General features: G+C 41.5%; 1 protein-coding gene across 1 annotated transcript in view; it reads right to left on the bottom strand.

Annotated features, from left to right (window-relative positions):
• Nucleotides 1–19,703, bottom strand: part of cadps2 (Ca++-dependent secretion activator 2) — a gene marked incomplete at its 3' end in the record, with an annotated part of 161,750 nt that overhangs the window by 127,156 nt on the left and 14,891 nt on the right. The window contains exons 2-4 of the mRNA XM_083763979.1: nt 12,170–12,250; nt 9,438–9,671; nt 6,434–6,555 (exon numbers count right to left, since the gene is read on the bottom strand). Of these exons, the coding sequence (XP_083620105.1) occupies nt 6,434–6,555; nt 9,438–9,671; nt 12,170–12,250 (437 nt within the window). The remainder of the gene's footprint in view (nt 1–6,433; nt 6,556–9,437; nt 9,672–12,169; nt 12,251–19,703) is intronic.

Here is a 19,703-nt window from a genome sequence, read left to right as displayed (position 1 = left end):
TTGTGTCCACAATGGTTCGAAAAAAACCAGCACCGGTGCTGTTTGGAAAGGCGTTGCATTGGAGGTGAAATAACACATGGGAAGCATCTGTGGCATTTTGGATTTTAGCTATATCAATTTATATAGCACATTAGCTGGCTATTCAAAGATAGAAGACGACTTTAACCCATTTAGGCCTGATGTCGAAATTTAAAAAATGTATTTTTCTGAAAAAGACGTTTCTATATCAGTGGTTCTCAATATTTCATGTCAAGGTCCCCAAAAATATATATGTAATATGCCGCCGACCCCCATCTGAAAATATGTTGTTCCAGGGACCCCCCCAGAAGCAAAGATTTGAGTTAAAAACGTTATGAGCTATGAGCTTGTAGATCTGCTATTTTTCAACAGCTAAAGAAAACTGCTTGAAATGCTTGAAACACCAAAAGGGGTTCCCGCCCGAAATGGGTTAAATTAAGGATTCCTGCAAGTCGCTATGCAAGTGATACATGAGCACTATTGTGACAAATGAGCACTAACGAGCCCGTATAATGATGATGATGTTGCTGTCGGGCAGAAACCTCTTATATCCATAATCTAACTTTTTATGTTTTTTTGGTAAATTAATGCCCTGCCTACTTGATCATATCACTACAGTGTCACACAGAAGTAGCACATCAGCAAGCTTGAAATGCAGTGCGAAGCATTATTAACAGGCCGATTTGCATTTTGGCATACATACAGTACCAGTAAGATGCCTGGGTGACAGCAGACTGCTTGCCGCTTTGCCATTGGGGGGGGGGGGGGGGGGTCAGATCAACATATGGAATGAATTCTGTACTGGCCATATATGGAGCGTGTCTTGAGTGTACAGGGTTTGATGAGGTCAGATCAACATATGGAATGTCAGAACAGGTCATTTCCATATATGGAGATCTAAGTGTGGCAGCGTGGGTAGTATCTTGAGTGTACAGGGTCTGATAGGGCCGGGCCCTACCTGGGCCAATCTCAATGTTTTAAGACACTAGTCGGCGCTAATGGAACTCAATTGTGGAGTTCCATTAGCGCCGACTAGTGTCTTAAAACATTGAGGCAGTCTCCATAAGAAGATCACGACACTGACGTCATCAAACCCCGGATAAGACTGGATCATCACCTAGATCTGCATATATGGAGCCGGCCAGCAACTATCACATGCCACATGTGACGTTAAACCCTTAGATCTCCATATTTGGAGCTGACCGGTTCTGAAAATTTCATATGTTGATCCTACACCACTCGTCCTTCCTCTTCAATGTCTCCCTTTTGACTGATAGAAAAAAATCCGTACACCATTTGATGCTCCCAAATTATCTTAGGTAAATTACGTAAAGATAATTTGGGAGCATCTAATAGTGTGCAGACCTTTTCATTTTTCATTGTCCCTTTTGACTGATACCTGTCCATTCAAACTCTAGACGGGCCTGCCACAAAGTTATTAGTGCAGCCCTACCTGGCAGCCGGATACACGTTATAGTCATGTGATCAAGACAGATGTGTCCAATCTTTTAAATTACATCCTGATTGCAGGAGTGCTTCGCTTTGTCTCAAAGTCTCATATCCAGAGCCGCTGAGTATAGGATGACGGAGAATTTACTTACTACTGTGTTTGCTATTTATTTTTTTTTTATTTTTATTTTTTTAGCCACATTAACCCATGAGCCCATCTGTCAACTAACGTCCACGTATACGTGTAATAAATATCACTTTGAACCACTTGCAATACTTATTCCTCAACCGTTGTAGTGTACAAATTTGCCACATCAAGGATTGATCCTTGATGTGGATTGATCAAGGATTGATCCTTGATGTGGAAAATCAAAATGTTATAATTTTTAGTATGCTACATGGGGAGTCTGTCAGGAACCTTCCCTCACTGCACTGGTTCTCAAAGAACCTCCAAAATTATATATTTGGCTTTGAACCCTTTGAACCCCCTGCTCAAGCAGCCGAAAGATACTTCTTCCTCAAGTTGTAATTTCTATAAATCATTGGCTTGTGACTGTCAAAACGTGCAGGTCATCATCTGCTGTGATTAAAAATGGAGTCCAAAAACTCAACTGTGTTCATACCAGGGGGGCAGTCAGCCAGATATTTCGTGAAGCCTCATTTGAAATCGGTAGTTCATATAATGGCCTGTTGTGGCGCTGGACTGGACCCAAAAAGCCCCATAGCTCCATAGAGGCCCATGTATTTTGGCCCAACTTCACCTAGACTGTATTACCTTAATAAACATGGTCATGAATACTTTCTTCTTCCAGTCACTAGTTTAAAGTCTCATTTCTAATGTCATAATATTCTTTTTGGAAAATTATGGTCCCATTAATTAAAATAATGACCATAAAGTCGCGTATGTTCTGAGGGGCGTGGCTACCGTTACCGTCTATGATCGGGATTCCCCTCCCACTCAAGAGTCTTCTCCTCCCACTCGAGTCAAAATAAAAACCAACGGAGAAGAAGGGGGGAAGTCCCGCCTCGTTGTCTGGGCAGCCAATGGCCAGCTGGACCCAAACGGAGCCAGCCAATGGCCAGCTGGTCCAAAACGGATCTAGAAAGATGGCGATTTACAGTGCATTAGAATGCAAGGGATTTCAGGCTTCATTTTACGTTCATGTTAGACCCGGGGAACGCTTTGTCCATATTTTTTACAGTCTATGGTTCATACTGTAGTATATTGTTGCTGTTTGGGCAGCAAACTAGTTTCATCTCCCTATTTATTCTATTTTCGTGTTTTGTACATTGTACATTCCACCTGACAGAGACAATATACTGGCTACTGACTTGGCCAGTATGGACTTTGTTCAGTTAATTTGGTTGTACTACGATCAGTACGATGGTGAAAATACCCGACCTACAAGCTCACAACTGGTCGCATATAGCAACACTGTGAGCCTATAGATTGGCTATTTACGCTATTTGTGAAAATCTTGAAATTCTGCTTGTTAAATATACAAAAATCATACTTGTGTGAAATGAGCACTTATCATCATACATCTTCCATCATCATACATCTTAGCTCAGCCAATCAAAGTCATCAATTCTGTGCTGGCGTGCTCATACGGACAGACACAGATACACAAAGAGCTAGGAGCGCCGCTCAAACATTGTCCCAACAACACTTCACTGCTTGTATTTATACTGTATAAGTTAGTGACAAATAAAACCTTCCATATTCATGAAAGTGGTTCATTTCTGTAGACTTCTGGACCATTAAACCAGAGACATGTTTCATGAAAACCTCTCCGATAGCCTCCAGTCTTCCTTCTATAGCCCAAGGCTCATGGCGTGGGTTTGCATTTCAAATCTACAGCTGGGGCTCCGCTGCATGTCATTATCAAGTACAGTTTCAAGGCTGTGCGCATATTATATTAAGTTAATCTTCAAAATTCAAGCTAAGCGGTTAAATCGCATTGGCATTTACTCCTCAGAATGCGAATGCTACCTGGGTTTAGAGATATATAGACCCACAATCGGTATGAAAGCGAAAGGGGATTCCACTTTAATTATTATCTTTATATTATATTATTATATTATTATCTTATTATTAAGACCTGAGGTCGATTGTACACAATATCTTCTAAATCCTAACAATTGTGTTTTTTTAATGTTTTAAAGCGGAAATAACATGCATTTTAAAACTGCTTTTAATATCTAATAATCATATTGTCTATGTCCTTCAAAGTTATTTCTAATGGTTTGAGCCTCAATCACCACTCTGATATAACCAGGCCTTGTCAATTCTTTCTGGACTTTGAAAGCAGTTTTAGCTGCAGTACCACACTGTCCTGAGGTGGAGAGGGTGCTGATATGCAGATTATTTAATATTTGAGTCATTATAATACTCATGCTAGATAACACCAGGCTTGTTTCCATTCCATGCCAGCTTGGAAAATCAACAATGGTGGACATTGTAAACAAAGTGGAAATGCAAATTTGCAACTGAAGACTGAAGAAAAGGAGGAATTATACAAAGTAGGGTGACATTGATGACATCACGATGAGGCCAAAATCAGTCGAGCTGTTTCTGAGAGCAATTTCCATTAAAACACCCATATGACATGAAGGCCTGATTGTTCAAAATTGGTTATTTGTGGGGATAGAAAACACACATGGGAGCCCCAAAAACACAAAATAAATTGAAAAAGTTGAATTTTATGTTATAGGTCCTTTAAATAATTCTGTCTGTGGGTTACATAGCCTGCCCCAGCCAGTGAACATTTCTGGCGAAAACAGCCTGTGGACAGGTACGTGCACAGAAATACATGAAAGGGGGCCCATAGCCCCTGCCGCTTTGACCGTCAGAGAAAAGTACGCATATAGTTGATTTGTCCTCCCAATAGGCAAAGGTAGACAGTCGTTTTGAGGGGGACCACGACAGACGGGCGTCGCTGCCTCCTCCCATCAGTGACGGGAGGAGGAAGCGACGGTCGTCCGTCAGAGGCCCCCCCTCGCAAGGCAGTCGGTCCAGACAGCATCCCGGGACATGTCCTGAGAGCCTGCGCCCACCAGCTGGTGGAACGTGTTCACGGGGATATTCAACCTATCTCCCTCAGAACTGTTAGCCACCTGCTTCAAGTCCAGCACCGTCATTCCCATCCCTTAAACAGCAGAAAGTGACCAGTCTTAACGACTGGCTCAGCCGAGCGCATCACTGGGTGTCGGCTGCCCAGCATGGAGGAACTGTACACTCAGCGATGCCTCAGGAAGTCCCCGAGGATCATTAATGACCCCTGCACACACCCCATAAAGTGTTTTTCAGGCTGCTGCCCTCGGGGGAAGATGGTACCAGCGTTATCAAAGCCAACAAAAGCAGACTCAACAGTTTTCTCCCCCAGGCTGTAAGACTGCTTAACAAGCCTAAATGAACATTGAACTTTTCCATGGTATTACAGCCTTGTATACAGAGTTATTTTAAACTTTTTAAAACCTTTAGACTTAGTATTATTTATTTACTGTTTTACATATGTATATTGTGGAGCATCACCCAACCTAAGTTTTTCACAATGGTGTACCTGTACATCTGTGTGACAATAAACACCTTGAACCCTCAAACCCGCCAAACGTGCGTTGCCGTTACGTTGCTCAAAAACAATATAATATAATAAACGCAAGACTTTGGGGCAAAACTTAATATTTACCCTGGTCTGTAACCAACAAAAAGTGTGTTCTTACATGACATCCTCCATTTCACGATGTCAGCACTCGGTGAGTAATTGCTAATAATATGAAAGTTTTCTTCCTACATTCTGCACTGCAGGCAGCACAGTGATGATGCCTCATTGCGCACGCAGCTGCATTGTTGTCAATTAATCTGTTCTAAAGTTAGAATATTAATATAGACTGACACCACGCTAGACAGGAACGCCCATAAACGTCACATCCGGTTTTAGCCCAGGGTAAGAATTTTCTATGGCTGCCAATGCAACTTATTCCAATCCCTAATCACATACGGACAAACATCTATGCCGATAATATCTAACTTGCAGAGGTAACGTGCCTTGTCCACGGGCAACAGATCTTTCAACGTATGGCATTGCAAATACGTTTGATAATCGCTACTCTGCGCAATATTGTTTTGGAAATGCCGCAAATTGCATTGCAGTGAACGAGAGCAAATCACAACTTCCCCTGGGGGTGGTGACTCCGCCCTGAATATGCGCCGTGGTGTCAGTCTATTGGCTCTTGTTGCACAAATGTCATGTGGACAATGTGGTCAACACTCAACAGCACTGTTTGCAAATGTAGTAGGCTACATTTAGTCACAAAGACAAAAATATGCTGCTGATGAATATGCAACACACAATCAACCAAACAAGCTGAACACATGGCATTGGATCATTGATGCAGTTGAGTGTGCAGTTGTGCACACACTGTGTGCCACACACTGTGTGCACACAGTGTGAAAACGTATCGTTTGTGTCGGGCAAAAACCTCTTGACAGACCGGTGACAGTGATTGGGACTGATGCATGGTTGATGGGCCACAGGTGTGTTATGTCACATTATATATATATACACATCTACTCATTCCTTGAAGGTCTGAGGAAGGGCTGCGGCCCGAAACGTTACCACTTCAGTAAAGAAATATTTGGGAGCATAAAATGGTGTGCAGGTTTTTTTCATTTGATTTGATTTGATTTGGGGCAAAAACCTAATATCTCCATTTTTTAACTTTATGCATTTATTTTCTTCGTAAATGAATGCCTATCTTGATCACACAGCGTCACAAAAAACATTAAAAAGAATCACATCTACAGTACAAGAGATTGTCGATCTGGTACTTTTTCTACTTTTGAATTTGAATCCTGAAAAATAACAAGTTTGTGACATATGAGGTTTACACCCGACTGACTGAGACGATATAAATTAAAACGCAGCATTGGGCAATAATGTTGAGATGACTGGTGTTGTCTTACTGAGGTCTGGAGGCTTCAGCCTGGTCTGTTTGCAGTTTCTCTCCACCCTCCACCTCCATGGTGCAGTAGACGATCCTGTTGGGGGCCACGGACTTAAGCCCCTGGACCTCCATGATCACTATCTGGAGAGACGGCAATCACATCAAATCAGAGCAAATCAAAATTTATTTAGATAGCAAATAAAAATAATAAAATCACACCTGTGTGAAGTTGAGGGGCGCTAATAATATTAAAGTCTAACTCATGTTGCTATGATTAGGTTATTATTATGTAATGATGCTGTAAAACAAACGGTGTCAAAATAAACAAATTATCTTTATTGTTAATGGGATTTAATGTTTGTGTTAGGGACAAGATGACATACATTTTCCCTTCATTGTCGATGGCGTTTTTAAAACAAACATTGAACTAAAAGCAACCATTAATTTCTCTTCGTTGTCAATGGCGTTTTTAAAACAAACATTGAAGTAAAAACAAACATTAAACCTGTATATAGGAGGGGCTAGCGCCCCTCAAAAATAAATCACATTGTACCAACATGCTTTACAGGTCAACGTAAACAGCTGTTACATTTTGAAAAATGATCTGCGTAGGAGTATGACGATTCTTTTTGTCAGGTGAAACCTAGCCTCGGAAACCCAGACGTTTTATTTGAAACCTGACTAATGAAAGCTCATGAAATGTAAGCGACCTAAGTCATCAAAGTATGAACCTATAGTCATCAAACGACTGTATGAGATGTGGGACCATCTGAATTTCCCCTCGGGAATAAATAAAGTATCTATCTATCTATCTATCTATCTATCTATCTGTATGTATGTAGTGGAAATAGTTGATCTACAAGCTCACAAGCCGTGCTAATGGCCATTTACAAATGTTTGAAAGTGAAAGTGATTAATTCTGTCTGTGCTTTTCATGAATTATTTAACCAATCCAAAGTATTGACAAGAGCTTGGGACTATAATAATAATTAAGCTATGCATGCAAATTTTAGATCACAAGGCTACTTGCACAAAATGTACAGTACATACTGTAGCTAAGTGTATGTAATGCATGTACTTTACTGCATAGAACTGGTCTTTACTTGCACAGATCTGTAGGGATAGTGTACTACTGCAAGTTGATGTATGTATGTATGTGCATATCTTACGTCTCCCTGCGTTCTGTTACCCCCCACATGCCCACATTCCCATTACAGTCCAGTACTGTTCTTAATATTATATTGCTGTTGTGGAGTTTGCATGTTTTCCCCGTGTCCCCTAGGGTAGGTATCCTCACAAAAACATGCCGTAATCCTGGTCTCTAAAACTACCTCCCTCTGGCCAGCCTGGGCGCCTGATGGAGGGGAAAGGAACTGGTCGGAATAACGAGTTCCTTCCATGCGCTACTACGTCCGGCCGGGGAAACAGCTTGGACTCCTCATGCATAGAAGGAAGCATTAGGTCAGTCCGCTGCCCCCCCCAGGTTGGCAGAGGAAGTGTAGCGCCCAGGATTACATTAGATAATGGACACTGGGTGAAAAGATGGGTTACAAAACGTGTATGCTGCACTTCACTTGGGGGTGTGAAAGCAGAAAAGTGGAATTTATTTACAAAGCCTTTTAAAAGAACGTTTTTGCTTCTCACAAATACAAAGGCGGGTTGTGTCATTTGAAAGCCTACTTTCCTTAGTGGAAGCACTCTGAGCCCCCCACCATACGTATAAAAGGTACTTTTTGGCTAGAAATTGATTACGGTATTTTTCACCGGAGATATTCTGTATGAGGGTTTTCTCTTGGCAATATCGGTAGAGGGCGCAGTGGAGTAACAAAGTATTTTTTTTTTCGGTGGAAAAATAATCGCTTTTTGGCCAAAAAGTACCTTTTATACATGTGGTGGGGGGCTCAGAGTGCGTCCACTAAGGAAAGTAGGCTTTCTAATGACACAACCCGCCTTTGTATTGGTGAGAAGAAAAAACGTATCGGTAACATAGCTCTAAATGCAACGGCATTAGAGCTATGGACCAGAGCTACAGTAGAGACAGATTACTCATATGGGAATACTGAGACTGCGCGCACACACAGGCTGCATGCACTGTAATCAAGCCATTCCCCAAATCAGTTGTTTTACGTAATTACGTATATGAGTGCACCAGTGTGGTGAGTTACACTGGTTGGTTCTCAACCTTTTCAGGAAGTGGCTCTCCAAAATAATCATATTTGAACAGGGGACCCCCCCCCCACACACCCTGACAAGCACTTGGAATTGTAGGAGTTGAGGCATTACATTTAGTTTGACTAGATACTACAGGTAAATATTGAGAAAATAGCAGATCTACAAACTCAATTGTAGATCTAAGGTTGCGGATCTGAGCTAGTAAATTACCTATTTTCTAAATGTTTGCCTCTTCGGCCAATGTTTGACCAGATTTGGGGTTTGAGGATTACTTTGAGATTTTATTTATTTATTTATTTTTGCCTTTATTGATATCGTTCACTGTCTCCCACCAGTGTTGTTTTCGTCGAAAAAAACTATGACGAAGAATGTCCGTCTACTACCTTTTTCCACTGATGAAAACTAAATGGAAACAAAATGAAAACTAAGCTATGATGACTAAAACTAAGACTAAATATACTGACAATTTCGTCAACAAATGAAAACTAGACTAAAATGTTAGGAAGGGACTAGTGGACAAGAGATCCAGTATAAGTCATTTTACACTTGGTCGCATGCTGAAAATAGCCGATCTACGAGCTTGTGTAAAAGCGTGTCAAAAAAGTGTAAAAGCAGTCATTAATTTACGAAGGCATCAATACATTTTAGTCGACTAAAACAACTGTAGATGTAGTAGACTAAAATCCTATGTTTATACTAGACTAACACTAAGACATTCCAGCCTTCCAGGTGACTAAAATGTGACTAAAACTAAATGAAAACTATTCAAGAGTCTGACTGAAACTAAAATCAAAATTTGCTGCCAAAAAAAAACACCACACACGCACGCACGAGCACACACGCACACGCACCTCCAGCGTGAAGGAGAGGACCACGTCGGACTTGGAGAGGAGGTCTCCCTCGTCGCCCATGTCCAGGAAGGAGTTGTTCATGGTGGAGCGTTTCAGCTTCTGCTTGAAGTCGGCTCCTCCTTTGGACACGGGCAGGCTCTCCAGGTTGGCCATCAGCAGGTTGACGGAGGAGCGCAGCTCCTCCATGTACATGGCCTCCATGTCGGGGGACACGAACTGAGGATAGCGCCTCTCCTTTTAGGGTGAAGAGGCAGATGTTTCTATTTCAGTGGTGCTCAACCTTTTTCATATCAAAGGACCCCGAGAATTATCTGTATCTTATGTTGTTCCAGGGACCCCCCAGAAGCAAAGATTTGAGTTTGAGTCTACAAGCTCGTAGCGCGGCACTCGGCTTAAGCATAACATAATGCTTAAAACACCAAAAGGGGTTCCCGCCCAGAATGGGTTAAGACCCGCTCGCAAGTTGTTACGCACAATTATAAACACAGGTCAACAACAAATGTTGCATTATAATGAATTATGAAGTAGAGCATGAAACAGATCAAATTATACATTATTTGGTGGAATTAAATGAGTTGGTGGTGTAGTCATTTCCAGTGACCACCAGATATATGGGTAAACCATTTTTCTAGCCTCTTTGGCCCAATCGAGAAGACAAAAACAAATAAAAGATAAACTACAAAATCTAGAGTCAGCCATAAAAGACTACCAGAATCCACTAGATTCCCAAATCAACCTAAAAGAACTACAAGACAAAATAAAAACACTCAAAACAAAGAAGGCCTGTGGGGCAGACCGAATTATAAATGAAATGATAAAATTCACAGACCTCAAATTCCAACTGGCCATATTAAAACTCCTAAATATCATGCTCAGCTCTGGGATTTTCCCCAGCACATGGAATCAAGGGCTGATAACGCCACTCCACAAAAGTGGAGACAAATATGACCCAAATAACTACCGCAGGATTTGTGTAAACAGCAACCTCGGATAGATCCTCTGCATGATCCTCAACCACAGAATTCTAAATTTCCTCACAGAAAGCAATGTCCTGAGCAAATCACAAATTGGCTTTCTACCAAAATATCGCACAACAGACCACATTTACACTCTCTTTGACAACCAAAAACAAAAGCAAATTATTCTCCTGCTTTGTCGACTTCAAAAAAGCATTCGATTCAATTTGGCATGAGGGTCTGATGTACAAACTGTTGGAAAGTGGCATTGGGGGGAAAACCTATGACATCATAAAATCAATGTACACTAACAACAAATGCGCAGTTAAAATAGGCGAAAAGCACACAGACTTTTTCCCCCAAAGCCATGGAGTTAGACAGGCCTGAGTCCAACACTCTTCAACATATATATCAACGAATTAGCAAAAACGTTAGAACAGTCTACAGCTCCAGGCATCCCCTTGGCAAACACAGAAATCAGATGCTTACTTTACGCAGATGACCTGCTGCTGCTGTCCCCAACCAAGGAAGGAATACAGCAGCAACTTGATCTCCTACACAAATTCTCCCAGACATGGGCCCTGACAGTGAACCTAACCAAGACTAAAATTTCAAAAAAGGCCCAGCCGCCAAAACCACCAATTTTTCCTAAATACAATCCCACTAGAACAAACTAAAAACTATACCTAACTTGACCTAAACATTAGCAGCACATGGAACTACAACCAAGCTGTAAAGGACCTGAGAGACAAGGCAAGAAGGGCATTCTATGCCATTAAAAGAAACATCAAAATAGACATCCCAATTAAAACCTGGCATAAAATACTGGACTCTGTGATAGAACCAATTTCCCTCTATGGTTGCGAGATCTGGGGACCATTAGCAAACCATGACTTTGAAAAATGGGATAAACACCAAACCGAGACCCTACACACAGAATTCTGCAAATCCATTCTCCTACCCAGCGAAAAACACCAAATAATGCATGCAGGGCAGAATTAGGACGATACCCACTCATAATCAAAATAAAAAAGAGAGCACTTAAGTTCTACAACCACCTAAAATAAAGCGACCTAGATGCACTCCATAACAAGGCACTCACACACAGTGAAACTGGCCCTAAACAGAGAATACACAGTGGCAGAATACCTGAGCACCGTGAGCGACCCAAAACAAAGAAAAATCTTAACTAGGTACAGACTCAGTGAGCACAGTCTCACGATCGAGAAAGGCCGCCATAGGCAGACCTGTATCCCGAGAGAAGACAGACTATGCACCCACTGCACACTAAATGAAGTGGAAACCGAGCTACACTTCCTAACCATCTGTCCATTGTACCAAGACATCATCAGAGACACATACTTCCCACAGATTACAACCACACACGGAGATTTTGAAAACATGACCAATGACAAAAAACTCCCATATCTGCTGGGCGAAGTACAACAATGTGCAAACACAGCAGCAAGATTTGTGAGCTGCTGTGATAGGAGAAGGATATCAAATGGAACACAACCACCCTAAAGACTAATCATTGTGTATATTCCTGCACTATACCTGCATCGAGTGATCTTGGTACATAGAAGTTGATCTATTGAAGATCCTGACCTTCAAAGTACATACTTTTTGTTTTGATTGTATTGCTGTATTGTTCTTTCTGCTTTGGCAATGTAAACGTATGTTTTCTCATGCCAATAAAGCCCTTTGAATTGAATTGAATTGAATTGACCGCCATGTACGGTAGGCCTACTGTTATTGTGTAATAACCTACTGTACCTTGGCCACCCTCTCGGCAAGCTGGAGTCTTCCATCCAACTCCCTACGGATCTGTGCTGCCTGCTCGTCCACATTGTCAAGCTGAGGAAAAGCAAACAACAGAGTCAATGAAATCTATCAAAAAAGCTGAGTGGACGGAGGGGAGGGAGAGAGAGAGAGAGAGAGAGAGAGACACACTGTACAGAGATATCCAATCAAAAGCTGACGGGATAAAGGAGCATGTTAATGAACCACCATTGAAGACTTAAGGGATTATAATGACATCACTCAACTAATGAGAGAGTAAGCACTAATTTCAATCACACAAATTGCCTTTATTTCATTCCCCGCTACGTGACATTATGCACATTATAAATGCAGCATTTTCAGTCTCTTATTATGAAGATGAATGATTCTTCATACAGCAGTAGTTTACGTGCAGTGTGTGCGTGCGTAAACGTGCGTGTGTGTACATACCCTGGGCTTGTATGTATTCATATCTGCTTGCATAATACTAAATGTTCCATGGGTGAGCTGAAGGATTCCAGCTGTTCCATAATTATGTTTTATGTGACAGTATAGTTTCAATATAGAGAGGGTATGTGCGTGACATCATCATCATACCCGGAAGTTATGCGGGAACGCCTACTGCGTGGCAAAAAACTACTTTCTGGCCTTCATAGCCCATACATCCAAACAGAAAAGTCCTATTTGATTTGATTACATGACTTTAAACAACATTAAATTCACTTTGCCACTTGATTTGCCATTGACTTTATGCATGCGCATACCCTCTATAGCATACTGTTACTGTAGTGTGGTGTTTAGATCGAGGCTTCTGCTTGGAGCTTGTTGATCTGCAATTTTTGATGACTTTGTGTGACTGTAGTACGATCAAGTAGGCCGTTGATTTAAGAAGAATCACAAAAAAAACAACAACAACAACCTGAAAGCATCTGAAATCAAGAGAGAGGGGGGTGGGGGGTTTGGGGTTGTGGGGGGGGGGTTCACTTCTGTTTCCCAAGAAGTAATCTTAATAGTGAAACAAAACTGGATTCAGCATAATTGCTCTTTAATTACCATATAATATATGTCATATATTTTTCCCCACATTATTGCTTTTCTAATTTCTGTAATTGTAATTCTCCTAGCTGTGTGTGAGCGTGCGTGCGTTTGATTGATTGATTGAAATATTTATTAACAGTTTGTAGAATTTACAGTACATTTTAAGCACAAACTCAATACAAAGACTGTCAACTGTGAGTGGACGACCCAATTAAGCATTACACTTGTTTACAACAGGGTCCACATTGTTCAATTCATCAAAACATTTAAAGACATACAGACATTTAGAGACATACAAATAGACATTTCTATGTAGCTAAAGTACAGAACAGGAATTCATCATATGGGAAGCAAAAAAGGGAAAAGATACAATATACAGTGAGGGAAAATGGGGGGGGGGGGGTGGGGGGGATTCTGATTTTACAGAGGCCAGTTTCGAATTGCAGCCATCCGTAGGTGCCCCGTGCGTGTGTGTGTGTGTGTGTGTGTGTGTGTGTGTGTGTGTGTGTGTGTGTGTGTGTGTGTGTGTTTGTATCTGATGAACTGTAAATTGAATACACTGTATGACATGAACCCTAAACCAGTGCATGGCATGCATGCATGCATTCTCCACACCTGCTGTAATTGTGTTCGTCTAATTGGCTTTCCGGTCCTTTCCACAATAACTACAAACACAACACATACCCATCCACCATGCACCCAGCTGCAGCTAATTACCTTATGAACTCTAATTACAGCAGCCTCAAGCACATGCACCCCATGGCCTGCCCTAGACCCTAGAGAGCAGTGGTTGACAAAGTGGCGACCGGGGACCCCCAGGGGTCCTTGATGGGGTTCCAAGGAGTCCTCAGCAAAATATGTCCATTGTTTAGTCTTGCAATGCCATTGCAAGACTAAACAACTTCAAAATCTCTGGATATTTATTTTTTACTATTTTTAACCTTTAACCTTTAACCCTGAAAAAAACACCTGTAATATATTTTTTTGTGATCATTAGAATGTCTAGAACATAGATATCCCCCAAATGTAAGTTATTCATTTATTATTATTATTATTATTATTATTTGAATAATTATTATAAATGTGCATACATATTTGATTTTGACAATAACTTTTTATTTAGTTTTAGTCAGTCTTTTGAATAAAATGTCATTTAGTCATATTTTATTCATCTGAACTGGTTTAGTTTTAGTCCAGCTTTATATGGCTAAAACGAAATGGAATTTCATATAAAAGACTAGAACCCATTGGACGTGCGTTTGACTGTACCACAGGTGATTTGTAACAGACTATGGTGATTTGTAACCGACTATGAGTGATTTGTAACCCGCATCACGGGTGATTTGTAACCCACAGCGCATGTCAAGACTTTTGGTATGTCGGATAAACGTCTGCACTCCACCCCATCGCAGTAAAGCTTTCTGGAGTGAATATGACCAAAGTCAGCCTTTGTAGCTTTAGCCAAGAGGAACCGGTAATTTACAATTTCCCTCAGGAAAAATAAAGTTTCCCTCTATTTATCCATCTTGTCTAGTGTCTAACCTCTCCTGTGAAACAATAACCTTGGGTATTGTCTGGACGCTGATTGAATAAAAGTTGGTGTGCAGCGCTGAAGGCTGAAATCACATGCTGCCTCACGATTCATGGCTAGCAGTGAAATATATTGATTGTCCAGTATCCAGAGGATTGGGTTTAAGGAGAGAACAATGTTAAAGATGCTTTAATGTAAAAGATGCTTTTTTCAGATTTCAGATTATGGTAGAATATTGGGATTGAATCTGCAGTTCTAACGGCAATGATGATTATAATTATGTTATGCATTCTTCTCGGGAGGTCCTTATTATGCTAGTAATCCTCTAAACCAACCACTGGAAAATATGCAAGCACTTCCACAACATTGTCAAGTGCCTCTGTTACAGTATGTTAACACCTGACACAGGAATTACGTTTAGCTGAGGCACTAGCAACACTACTAAAATAAATCGTGTGAGACATTCGGACCATACTTATACTGTCAAGGGTGGTTGTTTGTTTTGTTAGGCTGTATGCAAGTAATGGCAGAGCCATCACTCACCCAGAGCTGACAAAATGACACTGGTCAACTCAGCTCCTCAATCATCACTTTGAAATTTGAAGAAAGAAAAGAAAAGAAAGAAACCTTTGCTGTACAGGGATGTCAAATTCAAATACACAGTGGACCAAAATAAAGAAATTGGTACAAGTCGAGGGCCGGACTGTGTTTCAACACACGGGCCATTTTTGGGGAGAGGGGTAGCTGAAAGTTGACCACAAGTGATATACTTTCACTGCTGATCAATAGTGAAGAGAAGACGCATGCTTACGCTTGCGGGCCCTTGATACAGTATGTGACAATGCACTCGCAGTGCATTGTGGGACTTGTAGTATTATGGTGGTCCATGCAATATACCAGAGGGCCAGTTCTAATACTAATTAAATATCATCCCGCGGGCCAAAGACAATTCATTCACTGGCCTGATTTGGCCCCCGGGCCTTGAGTTTGAAATTATGCTGTAGCTGGACACTGCTCATACTCATGTTGTTTTGTGTTTGGGTTAAGAAGTGTGGATGTGTTTGGAAATTCTATGCATCGTCTTTACCTGTATGTTACGTACAGTGTGACACAATGTGCCTTAGGTTTCTATGTAGTGAAAAAAACTAAAACAGATATAATATACAGTATATGGCCCAATCTTGGGCACACCTTACTCTTTATCCCTAAACTTCTTTGCCATATTTTACTATATTGAAAAAATGGTTCAACTAGCAGATAGTAAAAAATGGCAAATAGGATTCATTTTTCATTGGCATCCGTCAGTCTCGAGAGACTATGGAGTCGCGCTCTGGAAAGGGGTTCTTCGGCTTCTGGTGCAGCGTTCAGTGTGTCTGAGTAGACCAATGCGAGATTTGCACTCCCTTCCGCACTTCCCACAGGGAAAGACTGATGCTGGTCTGTTTGGTTGGTTTTGGGCCTTATTCTTTCGCCTCAGTCTCTTTGCCACGGACTGCTGGGCGAGCGTTTATTCAAACTTGGAGAGACCGCCTTCGATGATCTGTTTCCAAGCTGTGCGATCGGATGCTGCAGCTTCCCGGGTATCCAGATCGATGTCAAAGGCCTTCAGGTCTCGCTTGCAAATGTCTTTGTAGCGCAGTTTTGGTCTGCCTACAGGACGTTTTCCGTTAACTAGTTCTCCATAAAGGAGATCCTTGGGAATCCGTCCAACATCTATCCTCACCACATGACCGAGCCAGCGCATGCGTCTCTGTTTCAGGGTGCTGTACATGGTGGGGATTCCAGCACTCTCCAGGACGGTGTTGTTTGGCACTTTGTCTTGCCAGGTGATGCCCATAATGCGTCTAAGGCAGCGCATGTGAAAGGCATTAGTTTACGCTCCTGACGAGCGTGCAACGTCCAGGACTCACTGCCATACAGGAGGGTGCTCATGACGCATGCTCTGTAGACCTGGATCTTAGTTTGCTGTGTCAGCTTGCTGTTGGTCCACACCCTGTTGGTCAGTCTGGACATGGTGGTAGCTGCCTTGCCAATGGGCTTGTTGAGCTCTTGGTCAATACAAAGGGAGTCTGAGATTGTTGAGCCCAGGTACACAAAGTCGTGGACGACCTCCAATACGTAGGTGGAGATCTTGGTGTTAGGTGGTGGCGGCGCAAGATATAGCACATAGTCTATTCTCTATGCATAGTCTATTCTGTTCTTTAAAACATTAATTGAATTACATTAGACATTGGTTTGATAGCTACAGAATCTATACTTTTCAACTACATGACTCAAGACTTCTTTAGTGCATGTAAGTGGAACAGTTCCTGCAGTACTTCCCCACTTAGCCCATTTCTGTGGTGGTTTGATGGCCATGTTGAAGCCCATTTAAATTTAGCTGCTTATCTCTATTCTTTTTCTGCTCTTCCATTTCATTTTGTTATCGGCACAGAGTTCCACTTGTCTCTTTGGATTTGGTGTGTGTGTGTGTGTGTGTGTGTGTGTGTGTGTGTGTGTGTGTCTTTTTAATTCCTGTCCAAATGATATGTCTTTTATGGAGGGAAAGACAGTAGGCTGACAGGAAATGGGGAGAGAGATGGGGGGGGAAGACATGCAAGGCCGTCGGGATCGGGAGTCAAACCGGCCATGTCTTCTTTATGGAGCAAGGTTGAACGAAATATAAACCTCAATTTGTAAGTATTCTTGCTCTCTTTAATAATACAGCCTATTGTTCCATACCCCATTCATTTTATAATGATTTCCAAAAATATTTATATCAATTATTACATACATTAAAAATGTATAGCATTTTATAAGTGCTCAAAGCGCTTTACAATGGTTCATATACACAGTGTCGACCGACACATTGGAGGCAATGTAGGGTTCAGTGTCTTGCCCAAAGACTCTTTGATGTACAGTAGACAGGAGGCGCCAGGATTTGAACCGCCGACCCACGGATCATTGGATGACCTGCTCTACCTCCTGAGCCTCAGCCGCCCTATCCAAGGCCTAGAATCAAGCCTGACCATAAAACATTTGAGTGATTTTGTGACTGTGATATAAATATTTTTGGAAATCTCTGAGAAAAATCTACCAGTCTATGCTATCTTGGATCATCAGTTTTTCGATGCGAGTCACTCCCTACCCTCAGATATATGTTTTGCCAGGCATGTGAGCCGATCGTGCTCAAGTTCTGGCTGGCATCAAATGTAACATCTGCCTGTTGATGTGCTCTGCTGCTCTTCTGTTCAACTCAGATGATTGCTAGTGGCTAAGAAGGTAGAGTGGTCGCCTGGGAATCGGAAGGGTTGCGACCATGATCTGGTACCACCAACATTTAGAACAAACATGGGAAAATTCTCATTATCCCATTTAGGCCTGACCTCAAAATAAAAATAAAAATCTTCTAAATCCTCCTGAAATAAATATTTTCATGATTTTTCAAAAATAGCGAGTGGCGCGCTATGAGCTTGTAGATCTGCTATTTTTCAATAGCTAAATAATAACATGTTTAAAACACCAAAATGGGTTATACTACAATGCCACCAAAATGTGGAATGCCCTAACAAACGCACGCAAACTTAAAGAAAGTCCAAGGCAACTCTGTTCAGTTCAAGTAGAAAATCCTTTATTAGATTAAATTAGGCCGTCAACAACAGCGAAATAAAGGGTTTTCTGAACAGAGTTGCCTTGGAGTTTGCCACCATCATTTTCTTCCACTGTGATTTTTACAAAGGTAATGAATCTAATGATCTTTAAAAAATAACTCTTGTAACTAAAAACAAAACAAAAGAAACTCTCAAAAGAGCACCTGTTTCGAGTTTTCTATATTTAGTACCCACAATGCGCTTCTTCTTTTTTCTGATCATTAGTGTCTGTATTTGTTGATGTACAGACAGTATGTACATGTATTATTGTATTGTATGCTATGTTGATGAATTGAATACATCGGACCACAATGGAAACAAGTCGCCAGGACGTCTTTTTAGCATTAATAATTTCTGACTGTTTGCATTTCTGACTAATTCAAGTATTCAATCAATTTAAAAAAGGGGCATCAGCCCAGGCGGTGGCGTAACCGTCTGGGCACCCGACTGGTAATCCAGTCACAGTGTGCCGCGGGTTCGACTCCCGAGCCCGACACGGCCTTTACTGCATGTCTTCCCCCATCTCTCTCCCGTTTCCTGTCAGCCTACTGTCTGTCCCTTCAAAAAACCAATAAAAGGCGTAAGCCGCAAAATAATATCTTAAAAAGAAAAAAAGAAAAAAAAGGGGCATCATGGGGAGGACAGTTTCCACCCCCTAGTGTTCACACTCATATTCACTTATTTTATGCATATTTTGACAGCTCAGTTATTTTTCTTTACATACTGTACTGTATGCATACATACCAGGGGGGCAGTCAGCCAGATATTTCGTGAAGCCTCATTTGAAATCGGTAGTTCATAATAATGGCCTGTTGTGGCGCTGGACTGGACCCAAAAAGCCCCATAGCTCCATAGAGGCCCATGTATTTTGGCCCAACTTCACCTAGACTGTATTACCTTAATAAACATGGTCATGAATACTTTCTTCTTCCAGTCACTAGTTTAAAGTCTCATTTCTAATGTCATAATATTCTTTTTGGAAGATTATGGTCCCATTAATTAAAAAAATGACCATAAAGAAAAAAAAACATTGCATATGTTCTGAGGGGCGTGGCTACCGTTACAGTCTATGATCGGGATTCCCCTCCCACTCGAGTCAAAATAAAAACCAACGGAGAAGAATGGGGGAAGTCCCGCCTCGTTGTCTGGGCAGCCAATGGCCAGCTGGTCCAAAACGGAGCCAGCCAATGGCCAGCTGGTACCAAACGGATCTAGAAAGATGGCGACTTACAGTGCAGGAATAACAGGCTTCATTTTATGTCCATGTTAGACCCGGCGAACGCTTTGTCCATATTTTTTACAGTCTATGATACATACACCCATGACAGCC

Source organism: Protomyctophum parallelum (genome assembly GCF_964188405.1).
Source record: "Protomyctophum parallelum genome assembly, chromosome: 4".
Taxonomy (NCBI): Eukaryota; Metazoa; Chordata; class Actinopteri; order Myctophiformes; family Myctophidae; genus Protomyctophum; species Protomyctophum parallelum.
Note: the sequence above shows the minus strand (reverse complement) of the source record. Positions and strands in the feature narration are given on the sequence as shown.